This window comes from Sinohyriopsis cumingii, chromosome 15, assembly GCF_028554795.1.
Source record: "Sinohyriopsis cumingii isolate HCF-2022 chromosome 15, ASM2855479v2, whole genome shotgun sequence".
Taxonomy (NCBI): domain Eukaryota; kingdom Metazoa; phylum Mollusca; class Bivalvia; order Unionida; family Unionidae; genus Sinohyriopsis; species Sinohyriopsis cumingii.
In genome coordinates this window covers 135,425,726-135,444,787 of record NC_142975.1, presented here as the reverse complement: position 1 = coordinate 135,444,787, position 19,062 = coordinate 135,425,726, and the positions used below count along the sequence as shown (strand labels likewise).

At 37.2% G+C, this 19,062-nt stretch overlaps 1 protein-coding gene across 2 annotated transcripts; it reads left to right on the top strand.

Moving 5' to 3' along the window:
• The first annotated feature begins 584 nt into the window (after nt 1-584).
• Nucleotides 585-18,471, top strand: LOC149782840 (aquaporin AQPAe.a-like). Of its 2 annotated transcripts, none has more exons than XM_089934369.1 (5): nt 585-755; nt 10,439-11,329; nt 11,902-11,982; nt 14,820-15,091; nt 16,719-18,471. In XM_089934369.1, exons 1-4 carry the CDS (start codon nt 717-719, stop codon nt 15,054-15,056), a joined length of 1,248 nt encoding a protein of 415 aa, XP_089790495.1. In that variant the 5' UTR covers nt 585-716; the 3' UTR covers nt 15,057-15,091; nt 16,719-18,471. The 2 variants fall into 2 exon arrangements, with proteins under 2 accessions (XP_089790495.1, XP_089790494.1); XM_089934368.1 differs by lacking the exon at nt 585-755 and adding an exon at nt 4,948-5,037.
• Nucleotides 18,472-19,062: the final 591 nt, after the last annotated feature.

Genomic DNA, 19,062 nt, shown 5'->3' with positions numbered 1-19,062 from the left:
ATGCTTGTTGAAAATTTAAAACAAACTAATTATTTGTATATTTTGTCTGTATCTAGGTCAACATAGGTCATTGTGGTTGAATTTTCAAGTACTAGTGACTATGTCAACCGTTTGTTTAGGGACTGGCCATTTAATTTTCGGAGAAAAGGCTGGGATTTTCTTTAGCCTCAAGAAATTTTTTTATATATAAAAAACCTAATATTATAGATATAGTTAGTGCTGTGTTGTTGCTTTTTCCGGTCTATTATTTTGCCCCAAAACTACAAGGCTCCTCATTACAAGCCTGCCGAAAATTATATGTTCGGTCCCTATGACCAATTTCTCGAACACTGTTGCCTATGTATAATTATGCCAGTTACAGGGATACCATCGAGTGGAGTTGGTAAGGGTAAATAGTGTCAGCAGATAAAGCTCATACGGACAAAAACGGCAAAATGTACTGCTGCTTTTTTCGTGTTCGTTCGTGACGGCAGGTGATCACTCTCTACCACTATACGACATTTTCCGGACTATTTACCTCCAAACGGGCCCAGTTGTAAAGCAGTTATAGCCGGAATAAAGTATTCAGATGTAAATAGGTATATATTTTGACAGGTAGTTTTCAAAAACAGGGACTTGAAAAGAGTGTTTTTATATTGCGCTGCAGACGAGGTGTATGATATGTATTGGTATTCTCCACGGATTTAGTTGAAAATATCAAAGGTTTATTATCCTGGATGGAAAACAAGGCTAATAACATGACATCAAACGTTAAAGTAAGTTTAACAAAATTTTATAATGCGAGTGATGGTTCTTTAACACTTATAGCAAGATAATTATTTATATTTTCGTCTGTTTGTATGCTTGAACATAAAATAATATTAATGCCGTAGTTACTTCTACCTTCATAGCATGTTGTTAAATCGTTACTGGACCGGTCCGTTGCTATGATATTCGGACTAGTCTGTTACAAATGACATTAGGTTTCACTTAGTCTACCTTCCCCCCTTCTCTTTCTCTCCACCTTTTTCAGTCATCAAAATAAATGGGATGAAAATGTTCAACGCATAAACTTTCATGGTCGGAGAGGCTTTGTCGGGACTGAGTAGGGCAAAGCTCGGGGTCCAGGGGACCCTTCAAAGACCTGTAATTGACGGCAATTTCGAAAGAATTATGCCACCAGTCCGACACAGTAAACATCTTACTAAAAAAAATTCTCCACACAATAACAAATAAATCTCAGTCGATGATTAAGTCAAGTCAGATTTGGAGATATCTTGCTTGAATGATGTTGGGCAATCTGCATTTTCCACCAATGTATGTATGTATGTATGTATGTATGTATGTATGTTCGATCTCTTAAGAGTGGCGGTTTATTTTTCTAACTTTTAAGGCTCCAAATTTTCACTGAGAACGCTTGGATTAGATAGGGTTACATATGCGCCGGCTTTACGAAGGCTTTCTTGGCAATATGCCAGAGCATTTTGTCTGTGTCAACATATTTACTCATGTCGTATATGTAATACAAGACTCTACTAGTTCATCTCAAGGGTCACCCTGGAACAAACGAAAAGTCCTATATGTCCTCATTTGTTATTCTCTTTCTTTAACACCGCAGATTTTAGTTGTGATTTAAACTAACACCGCAGATTTTAGTTGTGATTTAAACAAGATTTATATGTATATTGTGAAAATATGAAATTTCTGAAGTTTTAAAAAATTTAAATATACATGCGTATCTTTTATCTGTTGTCACCCTGCAGTATGGGCGCCGAAAATGGGGACACTTGCCCCCGCCCCTCCCCCCTCCCTTAACCGCCAAACATTTTGTGGCCTATATCCGTAAAACTTAAAAAAGCTGACCACTATATGTTTGTCCCCGCTTCCCGAAAATAGTTAATTACTAGTGACCTTTGCCCTGAAGGTCGATCGAGGTTTGATTCCATTTCTCATTTTGGCTATTGTGTGGGTGAGCTTGCATTTGTTGTCTGCTTTTATCCCGTGTTGTTGTTAAAGGACGGGTTTATCTAGATCAGGGGTGGGCAAACTACGGCCCGCGGGCTGCATGCGGCCCGCCAAGGGCTTTCATGCGGCCCACCAGGGTTTTCATGCGGCCTAGGAACAAGTCATCATTCGCACTGACTCTGTTTATGTTCCTCTGTTTATCAAATAAATGTGCCTCTTTTGAAGTTTAGATTTTCAAATATTAACAACATATTAACAACTGAAAATTAATTAGATGTTATTTAGAAAAACCTTTTGTTTTTGCTATTTCAAATATTAATTATTTTACTTAATGAACTATGCGGCCCGCAACAAGGTGTAAATTTGTGTATGTGGCACTTGCACTGGTAAGTTTGCCCACCTCTGATCTAGATCAAATGGTTTATATCTTTTGGTGTGTTCGTCATTGCATTTTTTTACAACATTAAATGTTTTCCCCGCAAATGTTTAGTTAGAGTTTAGTTTAAGATTAAAAAATTACAGTAGTCTCTTTCGGTTACTCTTAATTTTAGGTGTAGATATTTTTGTGCTTAAGGTTGAAAACGGACTGAGATAGTTTAGTTCTCGGACGTTGTTGTTGGTTTTTGGGGTTTGGGTTTAACTCAGTTTCTCAGCACAAGAAAGGCGTGGTGCCAAAGACATACCATATCGTTCAAAATGGATCAGCGTTATGGGGTGACCTGGAGTAATCGCACTGGGTGACACTGGAGAGATGGTTGGATCAGCTGAAGGGATCGTAGGGTGAGCTTGGAGTAATCGTTCCCTAGACAGCCCAGATGGGTAAAGTAAATAATGACCAAATAATATATCTATCGGATTATGTTGTTGTTATAGGCCAGGGTTTAACGCCATTTTTCAGCACAAGGTAGGCTATACATGGCGGTCAGTATAACTGGTGGAGGAAGAATCCTAGATAACCCAGGGAAGAACCATCGACCCACGAGAAGCGAGCTTTCTCACGTACCCACGTTATCCGAGCCCGAGACTCGAACCCTCCCAGACATAGGTGAGATGGTAGTGATCCGTAACGATGGGCGCTTTAGACCACTCGGCCACTCGGGGTCCCTGTAATGGGATGAGTGTGGATGCCAGTTATGGGTAATTTGCATTAATTTATTTAAAACGTACGTAGAGGTTGTGCAAGGTTATAGACTTGTCAAAAAACGATTTGTACAAAACCGTAATCTGATGAGACACAAGTTTACATTCTAATACGATGTGATCTTGTGAGAAGACGGTGTCAGTTCTCCTTAATAAATACGTTCAATGTTAATTACAAATAAAAAAAAACTATTACGAAAAATTGTGACTATGCGCAGAACGTATTTGGATTGTTTTTTATTCAAGTAATCGCATTATATAATTTGTTCAGATGCGTCTTTGTTAACATTTCCCATTCTATTTTTCATGATGCCATTTACCCCCCTCCCCAATAAGACAAAAGAACAAAAGCTGTATAGTTTGTCATTTCATGTATTTGTCATCATTTGTCAGCCGTTGTCTGTGCAGACAGAAACGTAAATCATTACACAAACAGAGGCCTATTGGTCATGTTACCTGTGTACGAATCTGATTTGTAGTAACCTTTTCTGCTGGTTTCGACTTTCTACCAAGAAATTTACTGTAGATTGTATATTGTTTACATTTGTTGAAGGGTTTCATATATCGAGTTAGTCTTTTTCATTTGAAATAAACACGTTTTTTTTAAAACTTGTGTCTCTTATCTTAACTGGGCACATATGTGCGCCCGCAACACACTCACAAGGCACCTTTGTATTTGTAAGTTCGATTCCCTTGTTTCGACACATTGCATAATTGTGATGGCCAACCAAAAAACCGATGTAGTTGTACATCTTCCTCCACATTAAAGACCGTGTCATATTTTTCTCAATTTTTTTTAAGGAAGGAACTCAAGTTCATATTGAACTCGAAAAATAAATTAAGATTGTGCAACTTTAAGTATCTACTTTACTTTGATGTCTATAGTAACGTGCTAAATTTAGTTTACATAGAATCTGTAATTTCGATAAGTTAAACAAAATTCGGATTTGGAGGTTCAGCTTGAGTTTCTTTTTTACTTCAACAAAGTTTCTAGGATACTGGTGTCATGCCAACTAAATCTGAGCCGTCGAGATCGCCTCTGATAGTATGATGAAAAGTATTTTATAATCGACGTTATATAAACAAAGTTTAAATTCGTAATCTAAATGTCCAAATCTAATTAAGTAATAGGTACTCAGATCGTCTGATGTCAAATCGTACTGTCTACATTGTCAAAATGGGCGAGTTATTCGGTTCCAAGTTCCGGACAGTAATGTGTTGGCCATTGTCATTTACGAATCTATGAAAGTTTAAAGTTGCATACATTATAGGGGTGTAGCAAACCATGACAAAATTGAGTCGATCTGACGTAGGTGTTAAATGGGAAACTCTAGACTTAAATGACATTCAAGTCATTTTGCCAGCTTTTCTCATGCCGTCATTGTTAAAAAAAATCCAAACTAAAAGCCACAATGTGCTCTCATTTTGTCTATATTGTCAACATGTTGTCGAGTCCATACATGCTCAGAAAGCAGATCGCAGGCTGTACTACTTTGTTGTACAAACATACTGTGCTCTTTAAAATGTTTGTTTATACCCGAAAATGCGGGAATCAGTCAGCTTCATGCAACCAATGTCTTGTGTTCTGGCTTGACAAGAATGGCCGAGGTTGCTCTGATGGGTAAATACTTAAACCTGCAAGTAGGCATCTCCTTTTGGAAACTATTTCACCTGTGGTAATACTTTAAATAATAGTAGAACATTAACATGCGACGGAAAACATTGTCTTATTGTTTATGTCGCGCTTGAATTTGTAAAAAGAAATGAAATGCAGTGTTACGCGGACGTGATTGAAAACACGTTTAGTTCGGTTGAATTTCGAGTTGTCAATCACGTTGCAGTTTCTTTACGCATATGCTGCTAAGTCATTTGTAAAGGATGGAGAGTCGAGAACCAACTTCCCTAGTGGGAGAGATACATGTATCTGTACCTCACTCATGGTCTTTCTTAGAAGTAAGTGGATTGTCTGATCTAAAATATGGAATATCTAAAAGAGAAATATATATATTTTAGTTGCAGCTTGATTTAATTATTTTGGTGTAAACATGGTTGAAGTAGTACTGAACGTCTTTATATATAGTGTATTAATTGAAGGCCTGTACATATCTGAGTTTAGCACACGTGTCATCAGAAATGCTTTACATGTATGCACATGATATACATGTACTTGGTGATGTCCAAGTGGTGGAATGTATATGTAGATCCTAAAATTCAGGTAACATACATTGTAATGCATGCACGTATTAACAGTTAGAAATGTTGCAAGCTGCAGTTTTATAGTAATATTCGCGTTTTTGATGACTCGTTCTGCTTCATGGGTTATCTATGCTAATAGCATGTGCCAGTATCACTACAGAATGTAAAAACACACATAACACAAGCTCTTACCGACTTGATCCCCGTATCACTACATAATGTACAAACACACATAACACAAGCTCTTACCGACTTGATCCCAGTATCACTACAGAATGTACAAACACACATAACACAAGCTCTTACCGACTTGATCCCCGTATCACTACAGAATGTACAAATACACATAACACAAGCTTTATTTTGCATTACATTGCAAATGTCAGTTATAGCTACAGACGCGAGGATGCAAACATGTATAACTACAGAGGATAAGAAGGATAATTGTGTTATGTGTTAAATATAATAGTGATTTCATTAATGAAAAAACAACAAATAATATTGCCTTTTCTTTGCAAGAGTAATTTATCTAAAGGAAACTACTAACAAATCTCAACATTTATTATTTTAACGTTTTACACTAAATCTTTAAAAAATTCAATTTAAATAAAATGGGTTTTGCTTAGTTTCTAAAAAAATATCTGACATTATTTGGCTTCTCATACGACTTTTTTTTAATTCATACGATGCATCTATATCGATGTATTTGGAAACACTGTTGGCAATGTATTTAACAGTTACACTATTCAGTCGTTGTACTGATGAAGTTTTTAAGTCTACGTACATGCTGTAGTCTTCACGTCTACCTTACTATAGTCTTCACGTCTACCTTGCTATAGTCTTCACGTCTACCTTGCTATAGTCTTCACGTCTACAACGTACTTGCTATAGTCCTCACGTCTACCTTGCTATAGTCCTCACGTCTACCTTGTTATAGTCTTCACGTCTACCTTGCTATAGTCTTCACGTCTACCTTGCTATAGTCTTCACGTCTACCTTGCTATAGTCTTCACTTCTACAACGTACTTGTTATAGTCTTCACGTCTACCTTGCTATAGTCTTCACGTCTACCTTGCTATAGTTTTCACTTCTACCTTGCTATAGTTTTCACGTCTTCTTTGATATAGTCTTCACGTCTACCTTGTTATAGTCTTCACGTCTACCTTGCTATAGTCTTCACGTCTACCTTGCTATAGTCTTCACTTCTACCTTGCTATAGTCTTCATGCCTTCTTTGATATAGTCTTCACGTCTACCTTGCTATAGTGTTCACGTCTACCTTGTTATAGTTTTCACGTCTACCTTGTTATAGTCTTCACGTCTACCTTGCTATTGTCTTCACGTCTACCTTGCTATAGTTTTCACGTCTACAACGTACTTGCTATAGTCTACGTTGTACCTGTTCTAATGAGTTTGCGTAAGAAAGTTATTTTTTTACATATATAAAAGCTTGATTATTCATAAAAATCCACAAATACTGTATTATATAAGCATATTCCTTTACTGGAATGCACCTGAAAAAGAATTGGAATAGTTTCTTCTAGCTCACGTTACTTTTTCTCTGTTTCTGTGAATCTGCTGTTAATGGTCGGCGATTTGCACCCAGCGAACCGTCCATTTAACGGTCAATATCGGTGGCCTATCTGTTTTATTAAACAAGTTAATATTATTAATCCTTGATCGTTTCTGCATGGATTAAATATAAAATCGTTATATATAATGGGTTTTTTCTTCATCAATCGTACGTAAGCAGGTGGTAGGTGTAAAAAATGTATGCACGTGTACAGGGAGGGGGAGGGGTCAAGCTTTGCCAGACTTTTGCATACGTACTAAATGGATGGCCCCTAGCCCGGTAGAAGACTAATTGATAGTACAACTATTTATGAACACCTGACGGAAAAACGACGAAACTTGGCTATTTGCCACATCGTAACTGACTTAAATCCAGTCACGTACACAATCTGCCCACCAAGTAAGCACAAGTACCTTTGCGCTCTACTTAACAGTCACATGATTAGTAATTTTGTTTTAGATCCGCTGTGCAGGATTAAATTAGGTAATTTCTTCATAACCAATCAAATGTTTTATTTCTCTACTTGAGTAAAATTTTGTTAAGATATATAACACAATTTGTTGAGTTTTTAAAAAATATAATTATTTAGCTTCATTTATCACTGCCTTCCAAAATCCACGTATCTACAGTAGAGATGCGACGTAATCTTGATCAATCATGAAAGCTCCAATTTATGTTGACTTAAAAACAACAAAATGCAGCACTTATACTGTTTTAGAACAGTTTTCTACTAATGCCTACTTAATTCCTTTGTATCAAAGATATGGAAGACACGTCTTGTCATGGAATATATTCATGAATATTATTGGCTAAGGGCGCGTTAATTCGCCTATCGCCAAGACACGCCATTTTCTTTCGAAAGTTATGTCGAGCGCTCGACTAAGTTCAAATTTATCTGGGCGGAATTATGCGCGCATTAATAATGATGTTATTGTGTAATGACAAATCTGCGCTTGCGTATTTAGTTTGGAATACGACATTCATTCGTTTACGTTTATTCTTGTAGTGTATTTTGTTTATATAATTAAACCTTAGGTAGAATTTTAAAAAATGAGCATGTAATAAAAACGTTACTGCATTTGTATGGGAAAATATGAACTCGTTTTGTCGGAAGGATATACTGCATTCCTATGGTCGTGCAGTATTCCATCCCTAAGCTCGTTCATATTTTCCCATACAAATGCAGTAACCTATAAGTACACACCTTGATTCAAACTACTGACATGTCTTCCTTGACGTCAGCGATTATACATTTTTGACACAGTGACTCTAACTTTCATAAATTCCGAAATGTTTGTTTCATTAATACAGTAAAGTTAAAATATTTAGAAAGCGTATAAGAGGGGCTATAGAATAAATACAAAAACAGATTCATGTTTTGTTCCGAGTCGTGGGGATATGGCTTTACGCCGATAAATCAGCCCATCACCCGTAATTACACTGATTAGCGGTTTAGGGGCAGATATCATCTATACATTAGAACATGCAAAAGTCTGCAAAAAAAGTTTGCTGCACACATCGGTGTACATTTTATACCGTTACTGGTATTTCACGCGGCTGTGGAGCTACCGTCAGCTGAAGGTTTCTTTTCGTGACAAGTTCATTATATTTCCGGAGAAATCGTATGTTTGGTGACATGTACATCTACGTGGAATAGCAGAACCCTTTGTCCTGTGGCCATTTTGAATTTCGTGCTAGATATGGCTATTACCAATTACCGGTATGTTTTTAAAGTGACCGCATATGTGTTCCGGAAAGATTTGCATGCATCAAAATTGCACATTTTAATTTTTTTTAAAAACGACAGCCAACATCATACCCACATATTGTTCATCGGTATCAACACAGATTCGGGGGTTGATTTATCGGGCTAATACGGTTTACGAATACCTCTCAGACCGACGGCCTCAGTGTGTCCCTAATGCGTACCAAACTCGTTCTTTTCTGACTCACAAAACACGAATGCAGATTTATTCATTAGTTTTCTAGACGATTCATGGAAACTGTCAGTGAATTAACTTGCATGACTTGTTGATATATGTCACCCATCCAGTATTGTATACATGCAATACTCTACGGCACATGGTACATATTTGTAAGGAAGAAAGAAAAAAACTCCTGAATTAATACAGTAATTAACTTTTTCAGTAGCAATTTTAAGTCGTATCGCACTCGAATTTGAAAACGATGGATAAATCGGGCGTTGTTTAGTGTTAATTGTAAACCGAAATTAAGCGACCATCAAATATTGGATGCAGTATCTGCTAACAAATAATGTTTGCCAAGGCCATACAATAATCAATGCTTGAATCAAGAAAACAAAACAAAAATAACGAAAATCTTGGCAAGTAAATATACAATCATTATAAGCTATTGTTTAAAGACGCGGATCTCTAAAGTCTGTCGGAAATAATTGTTCTTTGATGGTTCCACATTCGGCCTACATCACCCCAACTGGCATGAAGACGTGATAACAAAACTAAAACTCTTAATTTTTTTTAATGATGTATTATAATGGTATAAAATGTACACCGATGTGTGCAGCAAACTTTTGTCCTTATTTTGACAAAATAAACAAATTTGATGCATGACATGTAAACGCTAATTTGTCACTGTCCCATATTTATCGTAAACTTTATGAACTTGTTATCGATAGATGTAAATGACATTGACATAGAATGGACCGTGTGTGTGTGTGTGTGTGTGTGCGTGCGTGCGTGTGTGTAAAAGTGTGCGTTCAGCTATTTTTGAGTCATATCACTACGATATCTACGGTGTGGCAGCTTATAAGGGGCACTGGGGCATCATTCCACAGGTATGTAGCATAATGTCCCACCCAGTCACATTATACAGACACCAGGTCGACCTGTCCTAACACTAACCTCTTAATGTTGAGCGCCTAGCAAGACAGCTGTTAGTACCATTTTTATTAGTCTTTGGCGCGACTAGGCCGGGGTTCAAATTATCGTAAATTGTATGAACTATTTATCTATAGCTGTACATGGCATTAACAGAATGGAAAAAATCCATGCAAATCTATGGCTTTGCTTTTAGAAATATATACTGAAATGTAAATATACGCTTTATGAGTAAATATACGGAAATGCATAACTCTGACAATAAAACGTTTCCACTTCATTCTTGACATAGTTCTTTTTTTAACTCGAAAATATTGATATCCTCTATACACCACACCAATAACCAACTTGACAATTACAAATTGTTGTTGTTGTTGTAGGGTTTAACGACATTTTTCAGCACACGATAGGCTATACATGGCGGCCAGTCTTAATGGTGGAGGAAGAACCCGGGAAATCCCCAGAAAGATACACTGACCCTCGAGAAGCTACTGGCAAGCTTTCTGACATACCCACATTGGCCGAATCCGAGACTCGAACCTATGGAGACAGAGGTGAGATGGCAGTGAGCCGTAACGGAGAGCGCTTTAGACTACTAGGCCACTCGCGGCCCCACAATTGCAAATTACACATTACAGATGGAAAATTATGTACAAGTCATATGACCTTTGGTATTCAAGAATCTAAACACTTTATACTTGTTAAAGGGTATTTTTGTCTCTTTACAGCAACCCTCTAGCAAGGACTATACCAAGAGGAAGGACGATGTAGGTAATTTAGAAGTTCCCATGAGCCCCTTGCTTGAACTTCAAAAGTTGTGGATACGCAACTTTCACAATGAAGACGGTTCTGATGGAAATGCTTCGTGTCCGAATGAGAGGATTTACAACCCTCCACGTGGAGACCGTCAAAACGTGCATCTGTCACGTCCGAAAGAACATCGTGTATCTGATATAAACAGTGAAAGAAAACAAGCTGATAACGAAGAAGAGAGGTTTTCTGGGAACATACAAAAATTCAGGAAGTTGACTAGTTTAGACGACATAAAGTCCCTTCGCCTCTGGAAAGCAGTGATGGCAGAATTTCTTGGCACCTTAATTCTTGTTCTTGTTGGTTGTGGTTCATGCATCCAAGACTGGTCAAGTGATTATTCTATTACACTAAGTTTCAATGATACGGAAGTACATTTGACCAACAATTTTTCCACACCTGACATTGTCCAAATTGCACTAGCTTTTGGGCTGAGTGTGACAACAGTCGTCTGGATTATAGGACACGTTAGTGGCGGCCATATTAATCCGGCAGTCACATGCGCTATGGTGATCACGCGCAATGTCAGCCTGGCACGTGGGATTCTGTATATAATCGGTCAGTTGCTAGGTGCTATCGCTGGAGCAGGAATTTTGATGTCTGTGACTCCAAAGGAAAGGCAGGGAACTCTTGGTTGTACTCTTCTAGGTCAAGGAGTAAATGATGTAATGGGCATCTGTTTGGAACTCTTTATTACCTTTATCCTCGTTCTGACAGTGTTTGCAGCATGTGACAAACGGCGTAAGGATCTGGGGGGCTCATTCCCTCTTTCGATTGGACTATCAGTAACCACGTGTCACCTATTTGCCGTAAATATGAATTGTCTATTTTCGTATGTTGAATGTGGACAAACTTTGTAGATCTATTTTTGTCATATATTCCGTGCACTGAGTTGTTGTTGTTTTTTTTTTTTAAATGTGAGATTTTAGCACTTTTGTTAGTACTTTATGCACATTGATAATAAATATAAACACCAGTATTTCAATTAAACGTTACTAGATGTAATCAAACCGCATATTTCCATCAGTGACAAATTGATTTTTTATCTGTGTTTCATGGATCTACAGGGTATTTATGCATTATTCCAGCTGCAGTTTATTTTGAAAACAAATACCATGCATTTGCATTAAGTCATTATTAAGTTTTCTGCATCACGTCATTCAATTTAATAGAAATATGTAAAAAAAATAAAACTTTGAGGATAACGCTTTTTAAATCTGGTTTTACTACGGCTTAAGTCAGCAAAGTTTGTGAGATTTTTCTTGACTAAAACATGACACTGTCTGTCTGTCTTTCTGTAGTTCTTTTGCATTTCTTTCTTTCGTTGAGACTTTGGTCTAATTATTGCGGTACACGAAGTTAAACGCTTTGTTTGTTTTAGGTTAGATTCACCGGTTCCAGCATGAATACTGCCAGAAGTTTCGGCCCAGCCGTTGTCATGGGGATCTGGACGGACCACTGGGTAAGAATCTATGATACAATGTGCGTTACAGTTGCTCATAAAAATTCAAACTGAATGCGATTTTACCTTTTTCACCTTCGAGGAATGTCCCAAAAGGCCGAACACAGTGACCACAACGTCCGTCCGTCCGCCCGCCAAGCTTTACCTTATGGTTAATATTGTTTTAAGGGGCAATACTTCCTGTTTTCATCTGGGGCTTATCATAATAATTTGACCAAATGTGTGTCAGTTGGATGGAATATGCCCAATTGTAATACGCTCGTGGCATTTGAACGAAATTTTGTCACAGAAATACTATGGAGTGATACAGCAAAAAAGAGGACAAGCGACCGAAAATTGAGGATAACAGTCACAAGTTAAGCACGCTTGGCAAAATAGAACCACGTCAAACACATTATCAAACTGCTGTCGAATTGCAGGTAAATAACCCCACTGCCCTAAAAAAAGCTGTTTGACTCCAGTTTAGTTTCATTTCGAGTGATCGTTTTAGCCTATTTTGCTTAGAATTTGAACAGGCTCAAAGTTTGAACATTCTATTTTGCGAATTCTGCTACCATTGGGAGAAAGGACAGAGCGTTTTCCAATTGGGAATTTGACGAGTTGGAGCATGATGGTTAGGGTCACCATAAGCATTTGTTCAAATTGACTGATTGTGTCTTTTGTTGGGTTTTGACAGAAAACTAAGGACAGAACGACCCACTTCTTCTAACTAGAACGCAATTGTTTTTGTGTTACTTGCACAAATGTTAAGTGCACCAGAGAAGAAATTCTGTTGCTTAGATATTAAAAGGGTAACTTACTCCTTCCAGACTTTTGCTGAATGTAAATTTCTGTAAGTGCATAGTCGAAAATAAAAATAAACTAGCATGCGTATCCGTAGAAACTAATAATATTAATGTTAAATTGTATTTAGAAACGCATCGACACATTTTATTACCGGAAAAATAATGATTTCGATTAATTACCTAACTGATATTGAGGGCAACATTACATGTCGCACACAGTAAAGAAATAAATGCTCAACTCAGTGTTGTAGCGCAGAACATGGCTGAGGGATGGGGTGGGGACATACTTACCATAAAGCAACACTGCATATTGACCCTTTTCATTTTTGTTAGCGTCCCATGAGCTTTTACATTAACATTAAAACTACTCGTCCGTCGAGACGATTTAATATTACACTTTAATGGCCGAGCTAGTAGAATTATTTTCTTCATTTTCTCAATACTAGATCTTTGCCATGATATTTTTGTATAATTCACATAATGTTAATGTATTTTTCGCTCGTATATAATGCTAAACTGTATTCGTCGAACTTCTAACATAATTTTTTTTCTTCAAAGATAACTAAACTCTTCCTTTATAGTTAAGATGGGTGTGGAGTGTTTCAAGTTATTGGATATGACAGTACTGCCCGTTATTGCCATGAAATAATTGACATTAGATAAAGTAAAGATATTTAACATGTGATATAAATATTGCTACTAGTTTTTAAGTCAAAATGTCAAAGGTCAAGGTCAAAATGGCAAATTTCTTATATTTTTGTTCTGAATTTTTTTATATCCTTGCCAATGGAAAGCAGTTTCACCAGCGTACTTGTCGCATCCGTGGTGATGACGGATCTAGGTATGAAAGGTCAAGGTCACAGCTCGAGATCATTTTTTCGAGATATGTTATTTCGACTTGTAAGAATAGGCTGTTAGTTGCTCGAGTTGTCTCGTCATGAGTTACTAAAGCTACAGACGCTGGCGAGGCTATACATTGATTTAAAAAATGGATTATTACCATTTGATCTGTCAGTCACAAACGGTACATGTCATCTACCATCATATACCATGTTCCATTGGAAACCAAACCAAATCATTTACCAGCTAGATGTGAATTACTCGGTGACTGGTAGTAGGAAAAGAGCTTTGCTCAGCCAAATGGGACACCTAAATATAATTTATTATTTAAAATGGGACAACTAAATAGAATTTATTATTTAACTTGTATTGTGATTCTACTCTATAATTATCCTGGTTACGGTGAAAGCCCCCAGTTACAGAACGCAGAAAATTGGGCTCTCGTTGCAAGCACTTTACGCGTGCAGTAATAGGCAAACCAAATTCAGTATTTTGAAATAACCACGGTTAAAATTAAACCACCCTAGGGGAATGCTGCTCGCGACAATGGAACCCATGTACATTTTATTCATATATAATGCATGAACATTTTTCTACACACAATTCCATTTCACCATCTGTCCGCCTGTCTATCACTTGATTAATAAATCCATGTATGTACGTATGTATGCATGCATGCATGCATGCATGCATGCATGCATGCATGCATGTATGTATGTATGTATGTATGTATGTATGTATGTATGTATGTATGTATGTATGTATGTTGTTGTGGGGTTTAACGCCATATTTCAGCACATGATTGGCTATGCATGGCGGCCAGTATTAATGGTGGAGGAAGAACCCGGGAAAACCCCGGGAAGAACCATCGACCCACGAGAAGCTACTGGCGAGCTTTTTCACATACCCACGTTAGCCGAATCCTAGACTCGAACCCACGCAGACAGAGGTGAGATGGCAGTGATCCGTAACGGAGAGTGCTTTAGACCACTCGGGTATGTATGTATGTGTGTGTGTGTGTGTGTGTGTGTGTGTGGGTGCGTGCGTGCGTGTGTGCGTGTATGTATGTATGTTTGTACGTATGTATGTATGTATGTACGTACGTACGAATTTATGTATGTACGTACGAATATATGTATGTACCAACTGCTGTATTAAAAATAATTTAATCAGTTAGACAACAGTTGCAAATCTTAATAATTTTCATTTAAGGTTTACTGGATTGGTCCAATATTTGGTGGAATGTTGGCCGGTCTTGTGTATGACAATGTATTCGCTGTCAACGCATCCGTTATGAGATGTCGGACGTTCCTATTTTCCAGTCAGTACGAGCCAAAAATCCATCCTACCGGAAAGCTGAGATTCAGAGACTTAGAAGAAGACGACCAACTCTTAAATCTTGAGGAAAATACACCTTCGCATGTGGAAACAGGGAAAAACATCGTATGATGGAGGGATGGATGGAACTCCTAAACGGCTGAACAGTCAGTTTTATATATTCTTCCTTGTGCCCACTAACATTTTAAATCACGATATTTATCCCCGCGCTTTTTAAAGAAAAGACTAGGGTTATTTTTATTCTGACCGTTAGGACGTAAGTAAGGCTATGCAGATCCTTCTGTATCTTTCAAGATAGAAACTTAAAACTTTCCCATGGTACGCAGCTGTGCACATTGGCTTTACAACTGTCAGACAGTCTCTGGAGACGGTGAGGGGGTGTTTGGCATCAATTCAAAATGGCTTGTCAGAGAACATGCCCTGATTATTTAACTTCGTGTCAACATATGTCAGATGGGCTAGGTGTCAACTTAAGTTTTATCAACTTAAGTTTTATGGGGCTGGGTGTCAACACGTCAGATGGGGTGGGTGTCAGCATGTCAGATGGGACTCGGTATCAGCTGATGCGGAATTCAATACAGCTGGTTTGTTATGGTATTTTACGGCATAGCAAAACATAAAGACGATACTATGCGAAAACAATCTGAGCTATGTGCCTTGCCCATGCGTAAACCACAGTAACATATCCTTGGTTGATCCGATTCCTAGCTTAGAACTGGACCGTTGAATCCTTACCCGGGAATATATTTGTGATTTGTGGCCATATATATATATATATATATATATATATATATATATATATATATATATATATATATATATATATATATATAAATATAAAATCATACATATACTTCATGATCATGAAAAGACGAATTTATACGTGCAGATGACATTGACGCAGGGTTTCATTCCTAAGTCCTTGGGATATAACGGAGAAATTACTGAGATCCACATCTTATAGCAGTATATACACTTACTCAGCCTGAAAAACGAATTCAGATATGAACTTAAATTGGTTACTTGGTCTATTCTTACCTACTGAGATTAGATTCTTGGGTAATCGTGCTTGGTTGGATGAGTGAGACAAAACGTGAGAATGTTGGAATATGTGTTTTACAAACACTCAAACGTTTATATGTTAATGTAAGGAAAATATGTTTTACACTAAAGTGTTGGATTAAATCATGTTTAATGAAACATTTTTGAATCAGTATTGCATAATATTTCATTCCTTTCTTTTTTCTTCCTTTCCCCTTCAGTTTATTAGATTCTTGCCGTAAAAGCATCAAAAACATTCATATTCAATTATGCATCTTTGGCACTGTTTGACGTTACTTCGTTTATAATTGTGAATATACGCGTATAATTGTGAATATTCGTGTATAATTGTGGATGTACGAGTATATGTTATGCTTATCAGTAAGTGCATGCCTGCGTTAGCTACACTTTTGTTTTAAATTTTGCATTCTTTAAAAGGGCAAATAACCCATTCATTTGTAGAGTAGAATTTGAGCTCGACTGATGATTGCAGATAAAGGACTGATACGTATTTTGTATAAACAAAACATGGTACCTTTCTAACTAAGTAATTAAACTATGCAGCCATTATTAAGAAACCGAGTCTTCAATTATTTGATATTCGATCAACTTGTCTTTTACTGAAAGTAAACTATAATTTACAAAATTTATATTGACCTGACGTGTCTTGCAGTTATGTCCATTGTTGCTTACAGTTTTTCCTCCCATTTTCATACTATACCTTTTTTGCAGAATTTCCATGCAGCATATTATATGAGAGGCGAAGGAAAAAGACTTACCACTAAAAGCTATCTGCAGATTGACTGTGTTGTAAATGGAGAAATCCTTCCTAGAAGTTTTTTCCTCATCTTTATTGATTTAGAGGTTTCAGTCCATCCACTAAATGTTGGGTGGATTTTTTTAAAAAACGACCGGTTTCGCAGTTAGACATTTGGTGTAGAAAAAGGCCATACTTAAAACAGCTGTAAACAGCTTACACCGCAGCTAGACCTTTTCATCCAGGGGATATAACACACAAAAGAGATTGAATCATCAAATATTTCGTATCGTGTCCTAATACTGTTGAGTTTGTAGTATAATGTAACATATTACATGTTGAACAGGGATGTTACCTAACGAAATGATCCCAGTACATTAATTCATATAATGATTTTGCCAGTTTTTAAAATTTAAAATCAGTATTTAACCATAACCATAATGGCAGACCTAGAAGGGCATGTATTTGATTAATTACGTATGTTCATTTATAAGCTAAATCTGTCTCCATATCTCTCTCTCACTCACTTATAAAGTCTTTATTCTCACAATTTGTAGTTAATAATGTAAAGTGATCTAATTATTTCCCAAACGAATTGTTATCAAGTGCAGTCATATCAATGCTATTAATCACAAATGAAATAAAAACAGTGGCTGATAGCTGTTACGCAAACATAGCCAGTCTATATTAGGGACCTTTACTATGTCTGATATTGCCACTCTGCCATGTCTCATATGCCAGCTTTCTACAGACAGTGTGTGATATTGCCACTCTACAGTGTCTCATATGACGGCTTTCTACAGACAATGTGTGATATTGCCACCCTGCCATGTCTCATATGACAGCTTTCTACAGACAGTGTGTGATATTGCCACTCTGCCATGTCTCATATGACGGCTTTCTACAGACAGTGTGTGATATTGCCACTCTACAGTGTCTCATATGACGGCTTTCTACAGACAGTGTGTGATATTGCCACTCTGCCATGTCTCATATGACGGCTTTCTACAGACAGTGTGTGATATTGCCACTCTACAGTGTCTTATATGACGGCTTTCTACAGACTGTGTGATACTGCCGCTCTGAAATGTCTAATATGACAGAGTATCTCATGCTGCTGTCAATTCACACGTTTACAAACAATGGCATTTATACTCATCAATGAAACTATATTATTTCAGCTTTACTCTTGTAATATTATGTTTAGGAAGTTTTAAAATATTTGACGAGTTCACATTTAACATTACACATTATTTAATTGATTTTCTACAAAATATACTCGAACTATTGAAGGTTCAACTTTGTTGTATGTATGGCAGCTTCAGCGTAACGTTACTGAACTTTATTTACCTACGGCTGGCGGGGTGGATGAGTGAATGTACCATAGGTCCAGTACATTTTCCAGTATACCGTAATAAGTGACTGGTTAGCGTGCCAGAGTCGCAACCGGAAGGGTACGGGTTCGAATCTTACCGTCTTCTACCCATGGCGTGTTATTGGGCAAGTCAGTGCAGACTTTCAACATCATTTCTTCAGTATCTGACATTAACATCCGCCTGTAGAATTAATTTGACATTTCGTTTTGGAATATTTTAGTCAGAATATGTTTCTGCTCACTATTTTTAAGATTGTTTACAAATTTATAAGCTTATTGTGTGATGTTTGACCTGTAAACATGTTGTATATTTTATATACAAAAATTTATTATCATTAAAAGATTATATCAGAGTAACGTCAAGTACTACTATTTGTTGAAAATCTTTGTGCTTTTGAATATCGAGCACATTGATTAACCACTCACAAAAAATTAAGAACGTTTGACACAAGAAAATCATTTTCAGTCACATAAATCATATGCGTGTCAGAAAGTGTTTGGGTGTAACAGTGTTGTATATCCCGAGGGGAGGGGGTCAGTCCTCGCATATTTGTGTTTGAAAATGGCCTAATCTCTGACAAGAATTTCTACAAGCAATTCACGTTTAGTTTATGTATTAGTAAGCAAATGATGAAATCCCAAGGTTACTAAACAGCTTGATCTTTTTGGTGTGGGCTCTGGCTTGTGCACAATAAATAAAATGATTTCACCCCTTCTGCTGCTCTAATTAATTTAAATTACAGTTAAGTGTTCCCGTTATATGCCGACTACATACAGACACACGTCCCCATATGTGCATGTTTTTAAAACCATTTACCCTACTACTAGATTAGAAAAACCACACGCAACTGAATGCGAGGCCACTTTCACGACCACTGGACACCTTTGGGCAGGAAAATGCTTACCACAGTACCTAAAGCCCATGTTCCTGTGGGCAGGAAAAT

Coding starts and splice junctions, on each gene's coding strand:
- LOC149782840 (XM_089934368.1), top strand. CDS start 4,963: ATGGAGAGTCGAGAACCAACTTCCCTAGTGGGAGAGATACATGTATCT. Junction 11,330..11,901: donor CCACGTGTCACCTATTTGCC/GTAAATATGAAT, acceptor TGTTTGTTTTAG/GTTAGATTCACCGGTTCCAG. Junction 11,983..14,819: donor GGATCTGGACGGACCACTGG/GTAAGAATCTAT, acceptor TTTTCATTTAAG/GTTTACTGGATTGGTCCAAT.